Source organism: Babylonia areolata, chromosome 8 (assembly GCF_041734735.1).
Source record: "Babylonia areolata isolate BAREFJ2019XMU chromosome 8, ASM4173473v1, whole genome shotgun sequence".
In the NCBI taxonomy this organism is placed as follows: Eukaryota; Metazoa; Mollusca; class Gastropoda; order Neogastropoda; family Buccinidae; genus Babylonia; species Babylonia areolata.
Genome location: NC_134883.1, coordinates 3,479,200 through 3,506,699, shown reverse-complemented (window position 1 = coordinate 3,506,699; position 27,500 = coordinate 3,479,200). Strand labels below are relative to the sequence as shown.

The 27,500-nt window shown below is 44.2% G+C and overlaps 1 protein-coding gene across 1 annotated transcript in view; it reads right to left on the bottom strand.

Annotated features, from left to right (window-relative positions):
* Positions 1–27,500, bottom strand: part of LOC143285005 (atrial natriuretic peptide receptor 1-like) — a 173,140-nt gene that overhangs the window by 112,337 nt on the left and 33,303 nt on the right. The window contains exons 4-5 of the mRNA XM_076592173.1: positions 20,612–20,703; positions 2,806–2,944 (exon numbers count right to left, since the gene is read on the bottom strand). Of these exons, the coding sequence (XP_076448288.1) occupies positions 2,806–2,944; positions 20,612–20,703 (231 nt within the window). The remainder of the gene's footprint in view (positions 1–2,805; positions 2,945–20,611; positions 20,704–27,500) is intronic.

Sequence of the window (27,500 nt, the reverse complement as noted above, 5' to 3'; positions counted from 1 at the left end):
CTGTCAAGTCTCACCTCCTCCTTGTCACCGTGTGCACGTTTTCAGACAAATATCCTACGTTTAACTTCCTTTTTCAACATTAGTTGCAATAGGATGGTCGAATGTGTTTTATTATTTTTAATACGCTAATGTAAATTTTGCTGATTGGGATTATGAGGTTGATATGTAAAGATCTTCCTTGTGGACATCCTGAACTCTTGATGCCAAACAGAGCCGCTTAACGATCATTTATGTATAGCAACAGATGTTTTGTTAATTGTTCCTTCAAGGGAAAACGTTGACAGTACCAGAGTCAGAAACTCAAACATGACATTTCCTCCACGACAAATACGGGCGTTTAACGCATTAAGTGAACAACAGGTGGAGAATCTGGCTAGAACATACTGACTTTTAGTAAGAACAAGTTTGTCTCTAAAGATAAGAATGTAATGCTATGGTAGTGAATGATTTATCGAGACAAAATATAAGCGGGATTTCTCTCAAACTCTCTCAGTCACCCTCAATCCTTTTTTGTGTGTGTGCATATAGCACTGATCTTGATTACTCCACTTACTGCTCAAGCACAACTTGTGTACACAGTCATCACCACTTGCCTTTCGGCACTGAGATCACCAAGGAGAGAGAGAAACTGCAGAACTTCATCACTGGATTCGTCGGCAGCTCTGAAGTCGAACACAACACAAACACGCGAGCACACACAAGGTAAAGATCAAGACCTAGTTTTCGTGAGTAGATATTGGTTAGAGTAGATAAGGACAGGGATGGTAAATATTAGCTTTACCCATCAGCTCTCTCTCTCTCTCTCTCTCTCTCTCTCTCAAGAGTCCAAGAGATACTCGTCTGCGATCGCCAGCAGGGCTAGGGGAATTTGAAGAGCAGTGTAAACGTTTTCATAGCTATGATCAGCTGTTACCACACACGCGCGCACACACGCGCACACATATACACACGCATGCAAGGCCAGTGAGTGAGTGTCTGAATGAGTGAGAGAGAGAGCGAAAAAGAGTGAGTACTAAATAGACAGACAGAAGGACAGAGACAGAGACACAGACAGACACAAGCACAGACACACACACACAGACAATTCGAAAATCTGACGAAATACGATCGGTTAAAAACTACAACACTGAGAGGGACTGAAAGGAGAGAGAGAGAGAGAGAGAGAGAGAGAGAGAGAGAGAGAGAGAGAGAGACAGACAGACAGAGAGAGACAGACAGACAGACAGAGAGAATGAGACACACACACACACACACACACACACACACACACACACACACACACACACACACACACACGTTTCGTTCAATATCAGCGCTCTTCTTTCCATGACCTCTAACCTCTATTTAGGCAAAGGACACCCAAAACCAGCATAACTAATGACGCCATAAATCACACACAATCACAAACACACACAAGTTATACACTCACGCATACACTTTCTCCCCCCATTCTCTTACACACACACACACACACACACACACACACACACACACACACACACACACACACACACACAAACACACGCTCACAGTTTCATCACTCTCTCTCTCTCTCTCTCTCTCTCTCACACACACACACGTTGGTGCCGTTAACCTCGGACATTGCCGTTATCCTCGAAAAACCCCAACATTGAACTGTATGAATCACATATCTAATCAATGAGGAACCAATGTAGAACTGACCGACACGTCTTTTTGTTATCAAAGTTAATATAAACGCGACGAAACAGAACGAAATAATTATAAATTAAAAAAACAAACAAAAACAAACAAACAAACAAACAAAAAAACAACCTCAGTCGAGACTTCCACAAGAAAATCAGCACTCCTCAGCTTGGCACCGCGTACCCCCCGCTGGTACCGCATCAAGCGGCGGGAAATTAACTTATTCAATTATTTATTTATCTATTTTTTATTTATCTATAATTCATGTATCCTATTTTACTTCATTTTATCTTGTTCTATTTCCCCTCACGGCCTGAACTGATCTGAGCTTTCCTGCTTGAGAGTGCAGAACGCCTAGATTGTTCGTTTATTTATTTATAGTCTGTTCATCTAAGATGATGATATTAGACTGAAAATAAATGATATTATTATTATTATTATTATTATTATTTGGTTTATTATCATTTCTATCATAATGATGATTGTTATTATTCATTAGAAATCGACATTTCTGTATATTCGAAAGAAAGGGGGGGGTTAAGGTGGAGGGGAGGGGGGGCAAGGGGGAGGGGAATAAGAGAGAGAGAGAGAGAGAGAGAGAGAGAGAGAGAGAACGTGGAAAAGATAGAGTACAAAATGTAAAATGGAGAGGGTGAGTGTCAGTGATTGGAGAAAGAAAAAACATAATACTGGAAGGGTGTGTGTGAGAGGCGGGACGGGGGAAGCGGGATTAGTACGAAACAAATTATCAATAATCAAGTACTGTATGCACTACTTCTGTAGATTATTATGTGAAAAGAGGTTCATGTGGGGACCTACAATAAACAACCAACTGGACTATTCAACACTTTCCACGGATCTTCTCTTCAAAATGATCTCGTCGCTCAGCGTAAAGGATGGAAATCTAAACTATCGCTTCCATGAAATGTTTTAGAACGAGTGCTGACAACAAGGACAACTTCATCGGCACTTTACGTCACTCGGCTGAGGGGTTGAGGGGGGTGGGGGGGGGGGATACGTTATTATTTCTGTCTGCAAGTTAAGATAACAGCAGTTCGAGGATAACGGCACCACCCACCCACCCACCCACACACACACACACAGACCCACCCCCTGGGCCTGACAACACTCAACACTCACCTTCTGGGGGGCACTTGGAGCCATCAAAGCCGCAGTGCGGGGTGTCTGTGGGGGGCTCGCTCCTCCCTCCGGCCCAGGCGATGCTGGTGCCCTCCACGGGCTCGTACTGCTTCTTGTTGCCGTAGTAGTTAGCAACCACCTGTGGAGCACGACACAGTGCAATACGATACAGTACAATACAGGGCAACACATCGTTATTCATCCATTTGGAAAATAAATTGTGCGTCCATAGGCTCGTAGTAGATAGCCACCACCTGTGGAGTACGATACAATACAATACAATACGATACGATACAATACAATACATCCTCATTAATCCAGTTGGAAATTAATTGTGCATCCATAGGCCCTTAGTACTTTGCCACCACATGTGGAATACAATACAATACAATGCAATACAATACAATTCGTTCATCCATTTGGAAATCATTTGTGCATCCATAGGCCCGTAGTAGATAGCCACCACCTGTGGAGTACGATACAATACAATACAATACAATACAGTGCAATACAGTGCAATACAGTGCAACACATCTTCATTTATCTATTTGGAAATCAATTGTGCATCCATAGGCTCGTCACTCACCCAACACAATATCTCAGTTCAGATCTAAGTCCAGTACACACACACACACACACACACACAAACGTGACAAAGGTTAGAGTGGAAAGCGGAGGTTTCGGTGAACGATACCAAGACCAACTTGACCAGCAGTGGTGGGCTGCATGATCCAACTTGGCAGCAAGTTTGTTTATCGTTAACTATATTTGTATTTGTATTTCTTTTCATCACAGCAGACTTCTCTGTGTGAAATTCGGGCTGCTCTCTCCAGGGAGAGCGCGTCACTACACTACAGCGCCACCCATTTTTTGGTATTTTTTCCTGCCTGCAGTTTCATTGGTTTTTCCTATAGAAGTAGATTTTTCTACAGAAATTTGGCAGGAACAACACTTTTGTTGCCGTGGGTTCTTTCACGTGCACGAAGTGTATGCTGTACACAGGACCTCGGTTTATCGTCTCAACCGAACGACTAGCGTCCAGACTACCCACTCAAGGTCTAGTGGAGGGGGAGAAAATATCGGCGGCTGAGCCGTGATTCAAACCAGCGTGCTCAGATTTTCTCGCTTCCTAAGCGGACGCGTTACCTCTAGGCTTGAGTCAAGTGCAACCTGACCAGTTGTTGGTTGTATGAGGCGAACTTAGCAGCACTTAAGCTTGTTCCCAACTTCACGGTGAATTCCATGCACTTAGGAACATTCTTTTGACTCCAAAGCAAACTTATCGCAGCAAAGATCGCCTCATGCTATCCCGGTTCCAGTTTTGGTAACACCGATAAAAACACAAGAAGTTTTAGTGAACGATATAGAAGACTTTCTCCCGCCGCACACACGCACGCACACACAACTACACGACTACACACACACACACACACACACACACACACACACACATTCAGCCCCTCCACACCCATCTCTAAATTCAGCTATTAAATTACACGAGAAAGAATACAAAATGAACGTAATGTAATCTTGCTGACACACTTCACGTAAAAGGTGGAGGAACTGTGCAAGGAAATTCATTTGCTGGCTGCACCTTGTCAAGGTTTCCGTGTCACACAGCAAACAGTTTGCTGATTTTTGCTCATTGAGAATATAGATATCAGCTTCAGTGGAAATATAATCTTCGTTATTGTGTGCATGAAATGTTTGATGTGGGGGTGAGGGGGGTGAAGAAGGAAGAGGAGGAGAATCAGGAATAGAATGAAGAAGACGAGGACGATGAAGTAGATAGCAAAGAGATGATGATGATGATGATGATGATGATGATGATGATGATAATGAAGGTGAAGAGAACAGTGTGTAGATAATGGTGTGTGCGTGCCTCCGATATGTTGTTGCTGTTGTTGTTGGTGGTGGTGGTGGTGATGGTGTGTGTGTGTGTGTGTGTGTGTGTGTGTGTGTGTGTGTGTGTGTGTGTGTGTGTGTGTGTGTGTGTGTCATCGTATGCGTCTGTGTGCGTGGTGTGCGTGTGCATGCTTGTGTATGTGTGAGTGCGCGCGCGAAAACTCGTCTTTGCACGACGAGTCATGTAAAAGATGCTACTGGTCGCGACCCAGATGCGGCAAGGCTGAAACGACACAAAAACTCAACCATGTTTCCAGACCCCCCACCCCCACCAGCTCTCCACTCTTTCCTGCAGCCACCTCAAAGAGCAACTTGGGACTGTACTGAATAAATGAAGATAGCTGATCAATAGAGACCCTGGCTCGGCATCATGAAGAAAAGAGGGAGTAAAAAAGTAAGAAAGAAGAAGAAGGAGGAGAAGAACGACAGCAACAACAACAATGGCAGCAGCAACAATAACAACACCTACAAGAAGAAGAAGAAGAAGAAGAAGAAGAAGAAGAAATAGGAGACGAACAAGAAGAAGAAAATAATAACACGAACAAGACGAACAAGAAGAAGAAAAAGAAGAACAAGACGAACAGGATGAAGAAGAAGAACAAGACGAACAGGATGAAGAAGAAGAAGAAGAACAAGAAGAGCAAGAAGAAGAACAAGGACAAGACGAACAAGAAGAAGAAGAAGAAGAAGATCAAGAACAAGAAGAACAAGAAGTAGGAGACGAACAATAAGAAAAAAAATTACAGCGGACGAAAAAAAGAAAGAAATTAGTTTCAAAGCAACTGAAAGCCACCGAAGATTACGTGTGGCCCACACAATGTTTTGCCAAGTTGAGCTGCTCATCGACTGCTCACCCTTTCCATGAAGTGCCCGAGGAATCAATGAGCCGCGAGGATGCATAACCCACACGGACAAAGAAAAAAAAAATTGATCAGTTAAACACTGCAATCATTTTAACGGTATCGATCTTTGGTAGGACAGGAACTTTCTGCTGGAGAACACAGATCCTGAGTTGACTCTTTTTTTTCCCTTTTTTTTTCACTCGAAGTTGGCTGACTTCTGGGACTTTGTGAGAGGTCCATTCCCAGTTGTTTTATATTTGTGTGTGTTTTCTCTCTCTCAAAATACATCCCTATGCATTACAAACTGTAAGTTCCCCCCCCCCCAGCCCCCCGAATGTCACATTTCCTACGCAACATTCATGATAATAGGCCAGCACTGGAGAGAATTCTGGCAGCAGTTGAATTTTATTTCATTTATTTTAAATTCTCTTATTATTATTATTATTATTATTTTGGTGTTGAGTAAATGATAGAGAAGTTAACATCCGTCCTTAAATCATGGCCCCTTTTTTTCTATATGAAGGTTCCGATAATATAAGATTCTGATAATGAAACATGTTCCGGAAATGGCAGGTAAATGAATCGCATTCTGTGATTTGTTATTGTTTTCCCTGCACAGAAAGGTGATTGGCTGAGACAGTCACGCCGTCAGTCAGGGCTGAACCGACATTTTTCCTTGTATCTCACGCCGGCACTTATGTTTACATTTTTGACAGGTTACGGTGTTTTGATGTCCACGTGTTTTTTTTCCAGCCCATGCGTGTAAAAGCTTAATAGAAAGTGACAAACGAGATTAAAAGCAAAACAGAAAAAAAGATATTAAATCATTACTAACTAAAGAAGACACAATGGAAATAATTAGATGTCAATTTCCTTCTTACAAAAATATAATGGCCAGTCTAAAATCACCCCCATAATGGACAGTCTAAAATCACCCCCCATAATGGACAATCTAAAATCACCCCCATAATGGACAGTCTAAAATCATACCCATTATTATAATAGCTGCAGTCAGTTCGGGTTTGTCTTCATCAAGGTCGCAGTGCACAGACTGTTGTTTTCAGGATTGCCAGTGAGGGATCATTACAGTTTCCTTCTCAATACCCGTGCTCCTGAACTTTGCAAAGAAGGCGATAGTGTCTGAATAAGAATGATCTCTCTCTCTCCCTCTCTCTCTCAATATATATATATATATATATATATATATATATATGTGTGTGTGTGTGTGTGTGTGTGTGTGTGTGTGTGTGTGTACGTGTGTGTGTGTGTGTACGTGTGTGTGTACGTGTGTGTGTGTGTGTGTGTGTGTGTGTGTGTGTGTAATAAATAAAGTGAAACCTTTCTTTTATTCTCTTTCGATTCCCCTTCCTTTTCGTGGACTGATGCAAAATTGAAGAAGGAAATAACGAGCGTTATGAATGGATATGAAACGCGTGACCCGCGCTTTCTTCTGTTTTTCTTTCTCCTCTATTGCCAGTGACAGCTGGAAGAAATTGCTTTGGACCATGACGGATCTGGAAGGGTTTGCCGGCAACTGGACAGTCCTATTCATCTAGCCAGAGGTCTTTCGGGGCTTTGACAGAAAATGAAGAATGGAGAATCACACACACACACACACACACACACACACACACACACACACACACACACACACACACATACACACATAGACACAGACACACACAGACACAGACACACACACACACACACACACATCAATATCATTCGTGTAAGCCAGTTGGCAGCATTATAAAGATACGCGATATTTTGGCTAGATATCGACTGAAGAAGAGACTCCGACAAGGAGATCATCAGACAATAGTTGGGTCAGATATTATGACAGACCCTATAACCTGTAATATAGTACCAGAACCAGAGTAGCTGTCTGTATGGGCCTGGCACGTGTGGGTGTTTTGAAACGGATAGAAAGGTACCAACGTGGACAAGTGTGGGTAATTTAAAACGGACAGAAAGGTACCAAAGTGGACAAGTGTGGGTGATTTAAAACGGAAAGAAAGGTACCAACGTGACAAGAGTGGGTGTTTTAAAACGGACAGAGAGGTACCAAAGTGGACAAGTGTGGGTGTTTTAAAATGGACAGAAAGGTATCAACGTGGACAAGTGTGGGTGTTTTAAAACGGACAAAAAGGTACCAAAGAGGAAAAGTGTGGGTGTTTTAAAACGGACAGAAAGGTACCAACGTGGCCAAGTGTGGGTGTTTTAAAACGGACAGGAAGGTACCAACGTGGACAAGTGTGGGTGTTTTAAAATAGACAGAAAGGTACCAACGTGGACAAGTGTGGGTGTTTTAAAATAGACAGAAAGGTACCAACGTGGACAAGTGTGAGTGTTTTAAACTGGACAGAAAGGTACCAACGTGGACAAGTGTGAGTGTTTTAAACTGGACAGAAAGGTACCAAAGTGGACAAGTGTGGGTATTTTAAAACGGACAGGAAGGTACCAACGTGGACAAGTGTGGGTGTTTTAAAATAGACAGAAAGGTACCAACGTGGACAAGTGTGAGTGTTTTAAACTGGACAGAAAGGTACCAACGTGGACAAGTGTGAGTGTTTTAAACTGGACAGAGAGGTACCAAAGTGGACAAGTGTGGGTGTTTTAAAATGGACAGAAAGGTATCAACGTGGACAAGTGTGGGTGTTTTAAAACGGACAAAAAGGTACCAAAGAGGAAAAGTGTGGGTGTTTTAAAACGGACAGAAAGGTACCAACGTGGCCAAGTGTGGGTGTTTTAAAACGGACAGGAAGGTACCAACGTGGACAAGTGTGGGTGTTTTAAAATAGACAGAAAGGTACCAACGTGGACAAGTGTGGGTGTTTTAAAATAGACAGAAAGGTACCAACGTGGACAAGTGTGAGTGTTTTAAACTGGACAGAAAGGTACCAACGTGGACAAGTGTGAGTGTTTTAAACTGGACAGAAAGGTACCAAAGTGGACAAGTGTGGGTATTTTAAAACGGACAGGAAGGTACCAACGTGGACAAGTGTGGGTGTTTTAAAATAGACAGAAAGGTACCAACGTGGACAAGTGTGAGTGTTTTAAACTGGACAGAAAGGTACCAACGTGGACAAGTGTGAGTGTTTTAAACTGGACAGAAAGGTACCAAAGTGGACAAGTGTGGGTGTTTTAAAATGGACAGAAAGGTACCAACGTGGACAAGTGTGGGTGTTTTAAAACGGACAGAAATGTACCAAAGTGGACAAGTGTGGGTGTTTTAAAACGGACAGAAAGGTACCAAAGTGGACAAGTGTGGGTGTTTTAAAATAGACAGAAAGGTACCAACGTGGATGACAAACCGCTGTCGATTTAACACTTTATGTACCTCTTTTTTTTATCAGTAGCGCGCGCGCGCGCGCGCGCGCATGTGTGTGTGTGTGTGTTTATATATATATATATATATATATATATGTGTGTGTGTGTGTGTGTGTGTGTGTGTGTGTGTGTGTGTGTGTGTGTGTGCGCGCGTGTGAATGCGTACATGGGTGCGTGCGCGAGTGCGTGCATGCATGTGTGTGTAATGTGTAAGTGTACGTGATGGGGAAGGGAATCATGTACGCTATTATTTCTGATTCACCATTTTGGTAGTGCCCGTAACAAAGAAGGAACAGAAATGAAAGCAAAGAAAGAAAAACAAAGCGAATACAGGATGAAAAAAAGAAAAGAAAAGAAAAGAAAGAATGTTAAGTAAAGGAAGAAAGAAAGATTTAAAAAAGCATAGAGATGAATTACAAAGAGAAAAGAGTAAAGGAAAATGGAATCGATCTTATTCTTTTTCCCGCGGAATCCCTTCCTTTTACGTCGTTTTCAATCTCTCCTCTGTCCCCTCACTCTCTCCTGTGTCTATGTCTCTCTCTTTAACAAACCCATTTACACACGCATTTTTTCTCTCTGCCTCTCTGTCTCTCCCTCTCTATCTAACACACACACACACACACACACACACACACACACACACACACACACACACACACACACACACACACATACACACGCACGCACGCACACACAATTTTTTTTTTTTTTTTAACCTGCATTTTCTTCTCCTCCTCTTTCAACGTTGGTTTCAATCAGGTAGACACAGAAGACGCTCCTCATCGATTTCCTGCGTGAAGATGTTAAAATCCCTCGCCACCTCATCCCTCCATCGATCAGCCAAAGGAACAGCGGCCGTGGGCGCGCATATGGATAACCTCAGCCTGACGCTGAATAACCACCAACTGATCAAGAAGCAGGGCCGGCCATTTCTGTCCAAGAAGGCTCGCAAAAGGGTCCAACAATGAATCGGTTTTTCAAAACGACTTTTCGCGCTTGGGAGAATATACTGGATTTGTGCGGTGATGGAGGGAAGGGGTGGAGAGGGAGGGGATGGAGAGGGCGGGGGTGGAGAGAGAGAGAGAGAGGAGAGAGAGGACAGAGAGAGAGAGAGGAGAGAGAGAGAGAGAGAGAGAGAGAGAGTCAGAGTAACAGACATAAAGACAAAGACAGCGACACACTACACACACACACACACACACACACACACACACACACACACACACACACACACATTGGTAGGTGGGTAGATAGAAAACGACAGACAGGTACATACAAAAATAAACAATTAGATTTTTTCCCTATTCCTGGAACATAGATCACCGTCTGTATCACATAAGAAGAAACAAAAGTTTTTAGTTGCAGATATATGTAACCTGTCTGACCAAAGAGGCAACTCATTAACAGAAGCAGAGCAGAATAAAAGAGAGAGAGAGAAAAAAACCACAACCAAACCAAAACAACCGTCAGGGCAGGAATACAAATGCTCTTTCTTCGTCAGATGAGATACTAATGATGATAATGGATGGTGCACATATGGCGCAAACTCCCCAGTGAATCTTGTTTATCTCCATCGACAATCGTGATGCCTGAGAGATGCCAGTCTTGGCGATGACAGGAGTTGATGCAAAGGGGTGCAAAATGTTTAACACGATGCCAGAAATGTCCTGTCCCAGAGTCAGTCAGCCAGCTCAGGCTGAAGGTTCTCAACGTCATCCCGGGCTACGTACCATACAGTCTCTTATTTCAAGAACGAAACTGTGTCAGAGAGGAATGATCGACAGACAAGCAGGCCTGTATGTTTCGTTGGTCAGCCAGCTCTCCGAACTTTGCGAAGTATCTCGAGAGCCCAGAGGCACCAGTTGCATTGCTTGGTTCCAACTTGTTGACAGTTACACGTGACTAAATGGCTACGTTGACCGAACTACGCCATTGATCAGTTCCATGCTACACACAGTTAGTAGCGGGTTACGACCATACTGGGCTCTTCCGTCCGAGCAATGCAACTGGCTAAACAGGCTAAGGCTCGTCGTTCCTTTCTTCTCGTCGAAGTTATGTTTGACTTCAACTTTCCGTTTGCTTTTAACCCAAGACTGCTGAACTTTTGGTGAAGTGAAGTATCTCGTGAGCCACATGGTCGCTAAGTTCTTCTCGTCGAAGTTATGTTTGACTTCAACTTTCCGTTTGCTTTTAACCCTCAAACTGCTGAACGTTTGGTGAATGAGACCAGTCTGGCATGAATTTGATATGTGATCTCTACTTTTTCTTCCACTCGTAATTGGCCGTACAAAAGTGAAATGCAAGTTCCAAGAGAGAAAAGTCCAAACAAACGAATGGTGAAATGAAACTATGACTTGAAAGTTCGGTTTCTTTGCTGACGAGCACACTCATCAGAAGCCAAAGTGTTAAGTCGACATATGAAGACCAAGTCTTTGTGTCTCATCGTGTGTGTGTTGCTGTCTTTGCCAGTGTCTTGGCGCGAGTACCAGAGCAACGAGGTTGTTGGCGGCTTTTTTTTTTCTTCTTTGTGTGTGTGTGTGTGTGTGTGTGTGTGTGTGTGTGTGTGTGTGTGTGTGTGTGTGTGTGTGAGCGAGCCACATTTTTATCTGGCAGTCATGTACATTCTCCAAATGAATGGGATGGGTGAAGGTGTAAGGTCCATTTTTATTATCATTTTTAAAGAAACAGTTCACTTCAGACAATTAACTTATTGAAGCCAGCCTTGTTTAAAAAAACGCATACTAACTGTTCACTACCCAGTCTATGGAGACAATTGTGTCAGTTCATTTTACAGGACCAAAAATGGTACATCTACTCCACATGCAACAGACACTACACCCACAAAGGTAGCAGGTAAATGTTACTATCTCATTGTGAATCCAACCAGGGTGCACTATTCCTTCTCCCAAGCAGTCCACGCTGTTCAACAGGAACAGGAGCGTTCTGGACAGTCGTGACACACCGTTTTTAGCTCAAGATGGCACACACACACACACACACACACACACACACACACACACACACACACACACACACACACACACACACACACACACACACACACACACACACACACACACACACACACAAACTTGATTACGATTCCTCAGGTTTCAGCATGAGCCTGCACAGTGTTTTAGAACAGTGTCAAACCAGAGCAGACGGTTGACAGAATCTGAGACTACAGGGCCCGGGGGGCATCTGTCAGGACGAAGACGAAAACTGTAACCGGATGTGACGTGGGTGGCTGGTGTCCTGGCTGGAAAGGAAACCTCGTTAGACATGATCACGAAGGAAAGCAGCACTGATAGAAAACGTGTGCTGCAATCTGCTCCCCTCACCTTCCATATCTTTTTCTCTCCTTTCACCCCCCCCCCCCCCCCCAACCCCCACCCCCGCTTTCCTCTCCGTGAATGAATCTCGTTAGAAATGAACGTGAATGAAAATGGCATCAATGAACTGCATTTCCATATCCAGTGTGTTTTTCTGGTTTTTTTTTTTTTTCAGAAACACGTTTCTGGTTAAACTACTCAGCTTATTTGAGTATATTTTGAATGCTTCCCTTTCCTCGTTTTCCCCAGTGGCTTAAAGAATGAAACAGCTTAGCATAAATCAAGATGCTTGCACAGAATTGTGTTGAACATTATTGCTTTTAATTTTTGCTCAAGTGGGTCTTGACCACATTTAAAAAAAAAGTGAAGTGTATATCAGCTTGGTCAAGAAACAAACAAAACAAAACAACAACAACAAAAAAACAACAACCGAATTTTGGAAACTATCACCCTCCCTCAACAATCAGAACAAAACCGTTGGAAACAAATAATCAGGGACAGTTCGGTGGTCGGGAAATACAACATGATTTTGACACAATCTTCACAGCAAACAGTAGAAAAAAAAGGGGACAAGAGCTGATAAGACGATGAGAAAGGGAGTTGGAAAAGTAGGACACTGTAGTATACTAGTACCAGTTGTGTAAAATATCAGTCGAAACCTGACGAATTGTAAACGAGTTTTCTTCTTCTTCTTCTTTTTTTTTTGAAACGTTGCATGTCGCCCCAAGCCAAAACGATGCGCGTCAAGGCTGTCTAGAAAACCCCCTTCACACACTCGCTGCAATCCTGCGGCTTTACTGCTGAGAAAGGAAGAAGCGTCTTACTCTGTGCAACAGAGAAAAAATCCATTTACCCTGTCGTGAGATTTCAATGGGTTGGCTTTGCGGAGTTACTAGCAGTAGCTGTGCCCGCCCTGTTGTGTGGGGAGTCCATGAAGCCCTGTGAAAGTAGGTGGTGCTACCAGCGTCCCCCTCAGTGGAGACAGATGGCGTGTGTCTGCTCAAAGTGCGGTGAGCATTTAGCGTACAGCCTCTCCCGAACGTGGAGAGTCGCTGAAGAAAAGCATCATGCTTTGACCTCCCATCTTTATTCACCAGTGTGTGTGTGACTGGACAGTACACGCTAATCCTTCCTACTCTGCCCTCGACGCTTAGACCTTTCCACCCTCTCATACTGTGTGTGTGTGTGTGTGTGTGTGTGTGTGTGTGTGTGTGTGTGTGTGTGTTAGTCAGTCTCGTATTGTATAATAAATTGAGAGAGAGAGAGAGAGAGAGAGAGAGACAGACAGACAGACAGACAGAGAGAATGAAAAACTGTTGTTGTTTTTTTTCTAACACTCAGTTTTCGCACGTCGCGACAGCAATATGTCACCTCGTATCTGGATGGAGTTACTGACATTTTTGTGTTTGTTGAAGATGCTGGAATAACAATGCCAATAAAAGCAGCACCAACATGGTATCACTCAACGTGACTCTGATGATGGGATGGTTTCTTGTATACATCTCCACGTGCAGGTACAGAAAGCCGAATTCGATTTTTATCCCCTCACCACACTGGCACTGATACTGTGGTACCCTTTTAGTCCGGGCGTGACTACAGCCGTAATACGACATCCAACCGGTGAAACGTGGTACGCGTGACCCCCTTGTGTTTTTCTCTCTTTGGGGGGAAAATTTGATTTGGTGGCGAGGATGTCAGGATCACAAAAAAATAAAAGCTAAAGCTTTGCAGCTGTAAAAAAGAAAGAAAGCACGACGCTATTCAAAAAAAATTTACAAGCCTTCTTGGTAAATGTATGTGTGTATGAATGGCATTCACTCCGAACACACACACACACACACACACACACACACACACACACACACACACACATATATATATATATATATATAACACAAAGAAACAAAAAAGAGCAGGAAGATGTTTTGATCAATGCAACGCAGGCCATTTTCTTTTGACCCAATTACAGGTTCCTCAGGTTTCACCTTGGCCTGCATTTTTTCCCTCGCCGGTGCGGTATAAAAGTGAAGGAGACAGGCAGCCGCAGCTTGGATATTAGGATCCCAAGGGCTTCGTTTCCTTCATGACTCGAATCGATATCGCACGGACGGCTAGAACCCAGGCTTAAAAATAAAGTACGTAAGCCAAGAATATGAATGAAAGTGACACCGGTGAAGCACATAATGCCCCCTCTTCTCCGATATACCCCCCCTTTTTTTTGGTCTTACCCTGTGTTTGTCTCTCCCTCCACCAGGGAGAGATAGGCTCATGTTTAAACTGGTCTGAACGCAAGCCAGAGTCAAGGATCCTCCGCGTATCTGCTTCAGCTGCGGATATTTCAGAGCACATCAAGTGCTCTAACGCCGAATGTGGCGTCATCTCGCTGTCTTCAGTTAGCTCCTGTGCCTAGTATCCGTCTTAAAACAAAATGAGTGCACGCTTCTCCGAGCAGAGTGCACTTTTCTGATAAAATCTGAAGGGGTTTACTCGGAAACCTCAGGGGAAAAAATTCGATTCCACAAAATTATAAAAATCGATTTGAACGAAATTATGGAAAAGCAAACAAAGTGACATATAAAAATGAAAAGGTAGAAAATCAAGTAGGATGCAACCATTCACACCTCCATCCCTCAGAAGAACACACACACACACACACACACACACACACACACACACACACACACAGAAAAAAAACATACGAAAGCGAAAAGATCGATCACTGCTCCGGGGTGGTGTATGCCCTGAGGGGTCGTTGGATTGAGCCCCATCAGAAACATAACGCTGTGGGATTCTCATGGTCTACTCGACTTCTCTAACAGCTCATCGAATATGCTGTGGCCTCAAATAGGGACATCAAAACCTCACAGCTGAGGGTCATCCGCTTCACTGAATCATCTTGTAAGAGTGTTGTTTACATACGCAGACAAGCACTGCAACAGTCTGTATCTCTCGGGCCTGGCTGACGCTTGGTGATGATTAACGTGAAAGGAAACAGCACAGCTTCTTCTGTCACACGGTCCAAACCTCTTCGAAATAATGAAAAACAGATGCCTGATTTTTGTAACTCTTCATGCTTCCAATGAGACCATTTCTACTCCACGTTTGGGTGAACTCGTGCCAAAGGCTTTGGTGAGGGTGGATTCATGACAGTCGAGCAGGTCTGTCGTTGGAGGGACGTTGTGGAAGTCTCCATTCCAGAGCTGCTTCAGTCTGGCTCAGCGGGCAAACAACCAGTCTCGTGATCTGGAGGCCAAGTAGGTGCACTAAACTGGCACCAGCGAAGTGACTCATTCGACGAACAGATGGTCTCCTCTGGTGAGTTGCCTTGTGGCGAACACACAGACAGCTCCGTGTGGGTACTGAGAAGAACGGTGTTGGAGTGACGCTACAGAAAGGACGTGAAAAAGGGCACAGAAAATAACAATCAACAAAAAAACAAACCAACAACAACAAAGAAAGAAAGAAAGCAGACGAACAACTATAACAAATTAGCTTACAGACATCGCAGACAGACGCAAGTCAGAACCCCAAAAAGAGATTGAGGGAGGTAACGCATTTCAAAAAAGTTACTGGACTAATGACGTTACTGTTTCGAACGACGCAGAATCACTTCCATTTTGTAATTGTCTATGTTGTGATACTTTCTGCTCTCAAACTCGATAACCTTGTATCTTTTCTAACGCCTTCGCCAAGAAAAGGTATAGGAAAAAAAAATCCTGGTCATCGATCCTCTAAGCTGGGTCACATTTCCCTTGTTCTGCAGTGTCTTTGCCGAATACTGATGGAAACTGGAATAAACAACAAGAAAATGCTCTCTCTTTACGTATTTCGTGATGGTCGTGGTCCTTGCTGTGTGCCATTCCTTGATATTTCTTTGTCAGCTCACGTGCTCTCCTGACTGAGGTCTCCTCTTTCTCGAAGAACAGGACGCCATTCGAAGACTGTGTCATTTCTTGCCATCATTAGAAAGATATTTTTGTTTCGATATCTTCTGAAAGAAATCACGAGTGAAAGAATAACAGAAAGAGGAAGAAGACCGACCTACCCCCCTTTTGCTACCTGATGATGATGGAGTCTCCCGTCGGTCCGACGAATGAGTAGACAGACAGGCTTATCTGTCGGTGTGTGTCCTCATATGGGAGAAGAGGCCGATTCTGGATGCACAGCACTTCCCACAGGTGTTGCAAGGGAAAACGTATCCAGACGTTGAGCCCTGCTTCCTTCGCTCACGCTTCTCCTTTATGGCCAGCGTTCTCTTGTTTTCAAACGTCTTTATGCCACTAGAGCACAGCATCCTCCAGCGAGAGCGGTCAAGGGCGTCAGTTTCCCAGGAAGCGATGTCTATGTCACACGGTTTGAGGTTTGTCTTCAAGGTGTCCTTGAAGCGCTTGCAGGGTCTTCCAAGTTCACGGTGGCCTTCCTTCAGCTGGCCATACAAAAATACAGTAAACAGTGTCACAGCTTTCAGGCCGACATAACTGTGATCGAAGGGGCTTTAAATGAGCGCCTTTAATTTCTGCCTCGATAAAAACACTCATTCATTCAATCAGTGACTCCATCACTTAATCGATTAATCAGTCACTCCCTCATCCATGCATGAGCAGAGATGCATTGTCTGTCCGTCTGTATGTCAGTCATGCCATGGTCTGCATGGCTACCTACAAGACATACTCTGTCTTCTTATCAGTCAGTATCTATCATACATACTGACATCTGGTTGAAAATGAAGAAAGTCACTGGCATTACCTTGATCGAAATCCCTGCCAACGTCACGTAATGCGGTAATATGTTGGGGGCTGGCTTCAGCCATGGCAAGCTCTTGGTACAGTCATCTTCATCCCCCAGAAAAGTAACTATAATCCTCCGAAAAGCTGGGTATGACTCACTGTCTAGGTGGCGAAGTATAAAAAAATGTTGATACCTGAGCTCTCTGCCCCCTCTCTCTCTTTATCTCTCTCGTTCGTTTTTTTGGTTTTCTATGCTAATATATGTGTTCTCTCTCTCTCTCTCTCTCTCTCTCTCTCTCTCTCTCTCTCTCTCTTGTTCAATCATTTAATCAGTACCCATCCTTGGTCTGGACTGCTTTGCTTATGGCAACTCAGAGTGAACCACTGATAATAAGGATTGTGTGCATGTATTTATACAAAGCCTTCAAGAGACGCACCACAATGCTTGGATGAATCAACTAACTGCTGACGGCGTGCTCTCCTAACGCTTTTCTGTTAGTATATTACTGTTTAAATGAGCTACTCAGCAAATTCGAGTTAGTTATTCGTATTTACTGTACCATCTTTTTGAGTTCGAGTTCGAGTTCGAGTTTTCTCTCTCTCTCTCTCTCTCTCACACACACACACACACACACACACACACACACACACACACACACACACACACACACACACACACATCATACAATTGTGCAGAACATCAAAAGAAAACGATGTGCACTTCGTTCTCTGTTGTCCAGAACTTAACGATATTAGAGCTGAATCTATTAATCCTAAATGTTACAGAGATTTTTGTCTGTTCAAACTATCTTTGTTGATGTCATGCACAAAACCTGATGTTATACGTAATCTCTCTCTGTTCTTGTTCAACGCTTTCAGAGTTAGAGATATAGCCGTTTCATAGTCTTGTTTTCATTGTTTATTTATCCTCAGATTGTGTTTATTGTTCAAATACCCCTTCATGAGGGCCTATGGCCTATATGAATAAACCATTCATTCATTCATTCATTCATTCACTCTCTCTCTCTCGCCCTCTCTCTGACTCAAGTAAATGCACCCACCAATCTAAAACTGTTCCTTGGCAAGTGAAAAATCGGTAAGCCTTAGAGCGATCAGCAGCGAAACGTAAATAACGACGACGACATATCACCATCTAAATTCATCAGCTCACGTTATTGGTCAGAAAGCCAACAGTGGATGGAGGGGGGTGGGGGGGGGGGGGAGTCACTGCCCGTCTGTACAACGGAGAGACAATCCGATTTGTAACTGCCGTTATCAAAAATAAGGAGGGGCCGACAGCTTCTTTGTGTGTCCCCAGTTCACTTTGTTTTTACTTCTTTTTTTTTTTTAGGTCAACACGGCGCAAATGGACACTCGATGTCTCCCCCACGGCAGGAAATTTGATCAGGGGTCCATCTTTGCAGCGCCTAATGGACGTCCCAGACAAAAGGTACATTAGTTCTTCAGGGCGTCAGAGGTCGTCTGTGTAAACAGCAGGAACTAACAGAAGGGGGGTAAAAAAAACCCCATCTTGGCCATGAAAGCATGGGACACTTTCTTTTCAAAGCAAACTCTCTCTCTCTCTCTCTCTCCCCCTCCCCCTTTTTTGTGGTAGACAAAAATGACACGCGGGTTCTAGATCAACCATCCGCCACAGGTGCAGATGTCAGTGTCACAGGTTGACGGCCGTGGGGACCGTGGGTTCAAACCCATTCTGAAAATTCTTGTGCTTGTTTCGTGTTGCTCGACCAGCCTCCTCACCCAGTTGATGTGTCAGGAGAGGAAAACACGCACACAATCGGTTGTCAGCCAAGTGCCCCGAGACTGTTGCTGATACATCCTAACCAGCACTGCAGGTGTCTGTATCTGTCCAACCTGTTGAATCTAGGATCCATAAACAAATGTAGTTCGTTCGTGCAATTCTCAGCATTATCATTGTAATTTCTTATCCTCGTTTATGTCATGTGAAGAATAAAGAAGAAGAAGGGGAGGAGGAGGAGGAAGGGGGAGGATAATAACAAAAACAACAACAAAGAAGAAGGAGAAGAAGAAGAAGAAGGAGGAGGAGAAGAAGAAGAAGAACAACAACAACGACAACAACAAGTAAAACAAGAACAAGAAAAAGTGCAGGAGAAGACGAAGTGTTCCGAATTAGTCATCCCTTCACGCTACGCTTTCAGAGTGATGGATGACCTACACGGGAATAACGCTACAGAAGGCGATATGAAACATGGGTCATAAATAAGCAAGTAACATACTTTTTTACGTCCAGCCTTCGCCCTAAAGTGGGAATAAAGGTAAAGAAGCGAAAATGAGCAAAAAGAAGAAAACAATCAAAACACAATCAAGATACATCAGTATTTCCCATTATTCCACCATTCACAACCATTCCACTAAAAAAACAAACAGAAAAACCCCCCCAAAAAACCAAACAAACAAAAAAAAAAAAAACACCAACAAAAAACAAACACACACACACACAAAAAACAACAACAACAAAAAACAAAACAAAAAACCCCCCAAATAAACAAAAACAAAAAAGCATGAACACACACACACACACACACCAAGAGAGAGAGAGAGAGAGGAACTGAAACTGGAACATGGTTTAGTGCCATTGACATTACAGTCCTATTGGCACGGGACACCTCAGAATAATCGTTTAGCAACATAAAAAAACAAAAACAAAAGCAGCATGAATATACGAATCAAAGTCGCAGCAATAACTACGTACAGAAAATCACACGGTCTGTTGAAAGACAATCAAAACACATATGTATCGAAAACGGTTTTACCCACGCACGACAAATTCCCGGGTGTGCTCAACCGAAACGAAAAGTATGAAAAAACGAAAAGTAAACCTATGCATATTCAGTTAATTTGCACTTTCTCCGTGCAATATTACAAAAAAGATATGTGCGGCTTCTTTGAGTCGACCATCCACCCTAAACGCTAAGACAGTTAAAAGTTTAATGTGGTTATTTCTTAACTTTCGTTAACTTTCGAGTGTGTAATTTCCTAGTTGTGAATGCAGTTTCAAGTTCGGGCAATTCTTGCTACGAAAGCGCCAAGCAAGGGCGATAAATTTAGCAAGTGGCCAAATTATCTTTACATTATCTGACAAAAGGAGATAGATGACGTCCCTTTCAACTGAAACACTTTCTTCAAAAACGTTTAAAAATTTTTTTAAAATTTTTTTTATACAGATATCACTGTAGGCGTTACACACAAAAAAAGAATTTCATCCTCTGTCTGCGCCCCACACATAGGGCATGGGGGTTGAAATCGATGTGTCAACGGAGTACCATCTTTTACTGGCATTCAGCCCCAATACCCTTAGCCTGAACCGAGCAAGACTATGAGAGAGAGAGAGAGAGAGAGAGAGAGAGAGAGAGAGAGAGAGAGTATCCACAAATGTTTGCACGTGTTTCGTATACCTGCTGAATATACAGGTAAAGAAGAACGAAGAAAAGAAAAAGAAAAAAAAAGAAGAAAAGTATCATGCACCACATTTCCCACCAGTAAAACACCATAAAAAGCTGAAACAAAAACCGAAAAACAAAAGATAGAAGAAAACAGCAGAAAGAAACAAAACTGTGGAGAAAAAAAGGGGTGTGTTTGTGGAGAGGGGGCGGGGGTGTGTGTGGGGTGGACGTACGAACAGACTTACATGGAATCGCTCAGAGGCCGGGTCCAGATCCAAAAGAGAGTAGTCTGCATTGCGGTCCCCGTTGGCATCAATACTCACAGTCCCCGTGATCCCTGCAACACCAAACCGCACAATGCATCATTGCGGTCCCCGTTGGCATCAATACTCACAGTCCCCGTGATCCCTGCAACACCAAACCGCACAATGCATCATTGCGGTCCCCGTTGGCATCAATACTCACAGTCCCCGTGATCCCTGCAACACCAAACCGCACAATGCATCATGTGCGTACGTATGTACCACAGTATCAGTATCAGTATCTGTAGCTCAAGGAGGTGTCACAGCGTTCGGTCAAGTCCATATACGCTACACCACATCTGCCAAGCAGATGCCTGACCAGCAGCGTAACCCAACGCGCCTTGTCAGGCCTTGAGAAAAAGAAAGTGAAAATAAAATAAAATAAAATAAAATAACAGAAAAAAAAGTACGACAGTCAGCCGTGTCCGACTATCACCATCAGAGCAGCAGAGGAAGCAACTGCAACTGTCCCGACTATCTACACTAGAATTTGAGAATCTATATATTTGTAGTGGATTTGTAGACTATGTAGTGGCGAGGTGGAGTAGAGTTCAACGATTTGTTGGCTTGTGTCCTCAAGGTGATATAGTTCAAGACGGTAGTGACTGAATGATATCAATGATATGGATACTTATATAGCGCCTATCCTCGGTCGGACACCAAGCTCTTAGCGCTTGACAAACACGGGGTTATTTGCACAACAGGCTGCCTACCAAAGTAGAGCTGATTGACGGCTGCCACTGGGCGCTCATCATTCGTTTCCTGTGTCGTTCAATCAGATTTCAGGCACGCACACATACGCACTCTGAAATACATGTAGTGTTTTACGTGTACGTTCTTGTTTCCATTACCCACCGAACGCTAACATGGATTACAGGATCTTTAACGTGCGTATTTGATCTTCTGTGTGCGTATACACACGAAGGGTGTTCAGGCACTAGCGGATCTGCAAATATGTTCACCTGGGAGGTCGGAAGAAATCTCCACCTTTAAACCACTAGGCGCCGTCACCGAGATTCGAACCCGGGAGCCTCAGACTGAAAGTCCAACGCTTTAATAACCACTTGGCTTTTGCGCCCGTCATTTTGAAGAAAGGTTTCTCTGCGGTGGTTCACTGCTTCAAGGCTGAAGCCCTGTGCATTGAGGCGCTGTTTTTTGTTTTTGTTTTGTTGTTGTTGTTTTTATCTGCGTCGGTCCAGTGGTGGTCAAGGCTGTGTTCAAACTGTTCAAGCCCGACCCCTGGGCCACCAGGCAGCCAATCATCATGCTCCATCAACAACCTGCACGTCACACTGGGCCACCAGGCAGCCAATCATCATGCTCCATCAACAACCTACACGTCACACTGGGCCACCAGGCAGCCAATCATCATGCTCCATCAACAACCTACACGTCACACTGGGCCGCCAGGCAGCCAATCATCATGCTCCACCAACAACCTGCACGTCGTACAAGGCCACAGACTCCGCCCAAAAGCGAGCGTGTTGTGCCCAAGTTACGTCCCCACTCTCTCGCCACCCAAGTTACGTCCCCACTCTCTCGCCGCCCCACTCTCTGCCCCACTCTCTCGCCGCCCCACTCTCTCGCCACCCAAGTTACGTCCCCACTCTCTCGCCGCCCCACTCTCTGCCCCACTCTCTCGCCGCCCCACTCTCTCACCACCCAAGTTACGTCCCCACTCTCTCGCCACACAAGTTACGTCCCCACTCTCTCGCCGCCCCACTCTCTCGCACTCTGTCGCCACCCAAGTTACGTCCCCACTCTCTCGCCACCCAAGTTACGTCCCCACTCTGTCGCCACCCAAGTTACGTCCCCACTCTCTCGCCACCCAAGTTACGTCCCCATTTTCTCGCCGCCCCACTCTCTCGCCGCCCAAGTTACGTCCCCACTCTCTCGCCACCCAAGTTACGTCCCCACTCTCTCGCCACCCCACTCTCTCGCCGCCCAAGTTACGTCCCCACTCTCTCGCCACCCAAGTTACGTCCCCACTCTCTCGCCACCCAAGTTACGTCCCCACTCCCTCGCCACCCCACTCTCTCGCCACCCAAGTTACGTCCCCACTCTCTCGCCACCCAAGTTACGTCCCCACTCTCTCGCCACCCAAGTTACGTCCCACTCTGTCGCCACCCAAGTTACGTCCCCACTCTCTCGCCGCCCAAGTTACGTCCCCACTCTCTCGCCACCCAAGTTACGTCCCCACTCTGTCGGCAAAGAGCGCATATTAAGGACAGTAGGCGTTAGGATGGTCTCCAAAGGCCAACTATCCCCCAAGGCTGCAACACTCACAGTCAGTGCAATCTTGCCTAATAGTTTGAGAGACCCAAAGCACTACACGCTTAGACTTTCTCTTATTTTTTTTTCTAAGATACGACAGATTCTTTCCTTGCTGCATCGAAAATCGATATGTTGCAGTTTCAGTTTCATGGAGTCATCAGACCACGTGGTCTGATGCAATGGTTACATGAGGCGACATAACATATGCGAAAAAAGGGGCACATGTTATTGCTATGATCATGAACGTTTCATGGGGGATCGACAACAATCCTGATAGAAACATCGGAGCGTTTGACGTATCGAGAGATTGAAGCAGAACAAAAAGATTTCAAAATATAAATATTTTGCGATGAGTGTTTTACGATGGTAACTTGATACATCGAGGAATGAAAAATCTCTGTCCGTCTGTCTGTCTGTCTCTTTCTCTTTGTTTCTCTGTTTCTCTCTTAATCACTCCCTCCTTCTCACCCAATCACCTCCTTTCCTCCCTCTCTCTTTCGGCTGCAGCTGCTTTCTGCAACCCCCCCCCCCCCCAACCCCCTGCCCTCACCCCCCCAAAAAAAAACCTCCCCAACAACACCGAGCTGGAGAAAGCCCCAGTGTTTCCCTTCATGATAATGCAATGTGAGTGGCATGCAGCATCGATCAGTGGTTTGCCAAATCCTATCGCCCTTCACCCCTGTGAAGCCAATCACGGCCAGGGAAAAGGTCAAACGAGCTCGTGTGGCTGATAACTCAGCACAGTCTGCTATTTGGCACAAAGCTCCCTCGTCATTAACCCACATCGCTCGCTGCCGCAGAAACCCACAAGAGATGGTTCTGCCGCGACGTATATCTTCTCCGGTGTTTTAACTCTCTTCTGTCTGTTGCCGACTTTCTCAGCAGGGCCCACAAAAAAAAAAGAAATGGGTTTTGTTTCGGTCGCTTGTTTTGTATTGTTTAACACACCCTGGGGAAGAATGACTGAAGTTTTCACAACCCCAAAACTTTCCACCCTCTCTCTCTCTCTCTCTCTCTCTCTCTCTCTCTCTGTGTGTGTGTGTGTGTGTGTGTGTGTGTGTGTGTGTGTGTGTGTGTGTTGTGCGCGCGTATGCTCTACGGATTGGCAGGGAATGAAGTTGAGCTCGTGAGTCTGGTGGAATGCCTTGACAAAACATCTACAGTGTATGGCGCGGAGATCAGCGCATGGAAGACCAAACCGATGACCAAGAACTCCGACGCCATCAGAGTCAACGGTGAAAAACTGGAAACCGTCCAAAACTTCAAGAATCTCGGAGCGATCGTTTCCAAGCCAGCGGTACTCTCAAACAGCAACAGCGCTGACAAAACGCTCAGCTCAAATATCAGACTGATGCGCTACCTTGTCATTACCAGATTTCTATATTTCGAGACATGGACCTTAGCAGCTGAACTGGAGAATACGATACAGGCCTTAGAGACGCGATGCTTCCGGAAGATCCTTGGCATCACACACAGGGACCACATCACATTACAAACGATTAAGGCCAGACACGGTAGTACAAAAACGTCTGAAATAAACTTGAAGTTTATGGCTTTCTGTGACATGGTATGCAAAGATATTGGACTAAACATGTCTAAGAAGGTCATTTTGTGCAATTTATCATGACGGTTTCCATGGAAACGAATCCAAAATGGACGACAAACAAAAAAATTAAAATCTTATAACTTCGATACCTTTATAGATATGTTATTTCTGTTTGTTTTATTTGATTTATTTGCATTTGTTCTTTATTATAGTGCAGTGGTATTTTGGAATTTGAATAAATACGTTTATTATTATTTTTTGGTTGAAATGTGTATAAATTCCTTGACATAATTTTTTTTTTCAAATGACTGTATATTCATTCTTTTACTAGTACTATACAACCCACTGCACTATAATAAAGATGAATACACAAAGAAAGAAAGTACCAAGTTTGAACATGCTATCTTTTAAACTTTTTGAGCCTTAGCATTTTGAAAAATCGTATTACGAGGACAAAACACAAAACTGAGAAAACAGGAAAAGAAGGAGATGTGCTTGGTACTCACAAGAAATCACACATGTTGATGTTGTTTGAAGCTTTATTTAAGTGAATATAGTATCCAGGTGAAACGGGCTATAAAGATTAGATGTTGAAGAAGCAAATTATGCGAAAAAACGAAAATCACAAAAAACATGATTTTGGTCAAAATTTCACTACCGTGCGTAGAAGAGTCAAGCAAGCTATTGGGTGATAATCTGCTGAACACTGTGAGCAAAAGGAAATTGAAGTGGTGTGGCCATGTCTCGCGTTCACCATGACTGGTCAAGACCTTCCTGCAGGGAACAGTGCAGGGAGCAAGGAGAAGAGACAGGCAGAAGAAGAGATGGGAGGACATCTCAGAGTGGGCAGGTCTAACCCTGAGCGAGACAGTGAAAATGACAGACAATCGCGAGGGATGGAGGGGGCTGGTTGCCAAATGTGTGGTGCCCCCACGGTCTACGAGACAGATGGTTATATAGATGTACATAAATGTGTGTGTGTGTGTGTGTGTGTGTGTGTGTGTGTGTGTGTGTGTGTGTTTGCGGGTGTTTTGGTGTGTGCCGGTGTGCATGCATGCTTACATGCGTGCGTGCGTGCGCGCGCGCGCGCGCGCGCGTGTGTGTGTGTGTGTGTAGTGGTGTGCACAATGATTGATATGATAACAGGAGTAGGTTTGATGCTTGTACTGTTTACTGCCCAGGCCATTCTGCGGGTTCAACGAAATGGTCAAGCTCGTACAGTGTGGCAATATGACATGCCTACATACACCCAGACCCCAAAACATTGAGATGAACTCCTGTTTAGCACACACGTAGAAACTAACACATAACTGTTTGTCTTCAACAGTTCAATGGCTCTTTGCCAGGATCTCATCGAATCGGTAAAGGCAAACGCTGCTTAGGGGTGGAAAGCAGTGTACACAAGCAAAATGGAAAGCTGTTTTAACGATCCTATATAAAAAAAAAGTCAAGTGAACGCATCAAACAGAGACATGATATCTTCTTTGCTTTCACGATTTGGAATAACCAGAAAAATCACACACACACACACACACACACACACACACACACACACACACACACACACACAGAAAGAGAGAGGTTAGAACCTCCAATGGCCGCTCTAATTCAAACCTTTTTTTTGTCGTTTATGAATTATGCATCGCAAGTATTTTGAATGCAAATTTATGGCTAACGACTGCCTCGCGCCTCCTGTTTGCTGATAGAAAATTGCCACAACGGGCCATTGTAACAGCGCCGGACGAATATTTCTCATCCATATCAGATGGCAAAAAGATATTTAGATTTTCCGGCGCCTTTGGCACTAATGGCGTCAATACCAAGGAGAAGAACAAGAACAGCATCAACAGCCCTGCAGGATTGAAATAAACGAGTCTCGCGGTGCAGTTTATACAGAGTGAATTTCACGCATCCCCGCTGACACCCACTTCCTCACACTCCTTCCGTGCTTTCTGTATCAGGTTATCACATGATGTAACAGATGGCGAACACGGGCTGTCGGGACGGTGTCACCTTGGTGCACAAAGATCATTCTCTCTCTCTCTCTCTCTCTCTCTCTATATATATATATATATATATATAATATATATATATATATATATATATATATATATATATATATGTGTGTGTGTGTGTGTGTGTGTGTGTGTGTGCATACTTGTATTTGTATTTCTTTTTATCACAACAGATTTCTCTGTGTGAAATTCGGGCTGCCCTCCCCAGGGAGAGCGCGTCGCTACACTACAGCGCCACCCATTTTCTTTCTTTTTTTTCCTGTGTGCAGTTTTATTTGTTTTTCCTATCGAAGTGGATTTTTCTACAGAATTTTCCCAGGAACAACCCTTTTGTTGCCGTGGGCTCTTTTACGTGCGCTAATTGCATGCTGCACATGAGACCTCGGTTTATCGTCTCAACCGAATGACTAGCGTCCAGACCATCACTCAAGGTCTAGTAGAGGGGGAGAAAATATCGGCGGCTGACCCGTGATTCGAACCAGCGCGCTCAGATTCTCTCGCTTCCTAGGCGGACGTGTTACCTCTAGGCCATCACTCCACTGTGTATATGTGTGTGTGTGTGTGTGTGTGTGTGTGTGTGTGTGTGTGTGTGTGTGTGTGTGTGTGTGTGTGTGTGTGTGCGTGCGCGCGCGTGTTAAATTTCGCCCGTACCCACTCTTGAAGTTATTTGAGCCAAGGATATGGGAAGACCTCCCAAAGAACTTTCTCCTCCAACAACCTGCAAAACACGCGCTGGGCCATCACACAACTGAATCAAACCGTTTCAAGGACACGGCAACATTGCACAACTGACCCACCCACCATCCTACAAAAGCACACCATTTCGGCATGCGTCGACAAAGTCGGTGGAAGCTAACATTTCCTGACAACTGACATTCACAGCCCATCCTATAACCATATTTCATTCAAATTATTAAAAAAAAAAAAAAAAAAAAAAAAAAAAAGAAAATCCCAAAACAACTTTACATCGCTCTTTCGAAATACTTACACACAACTT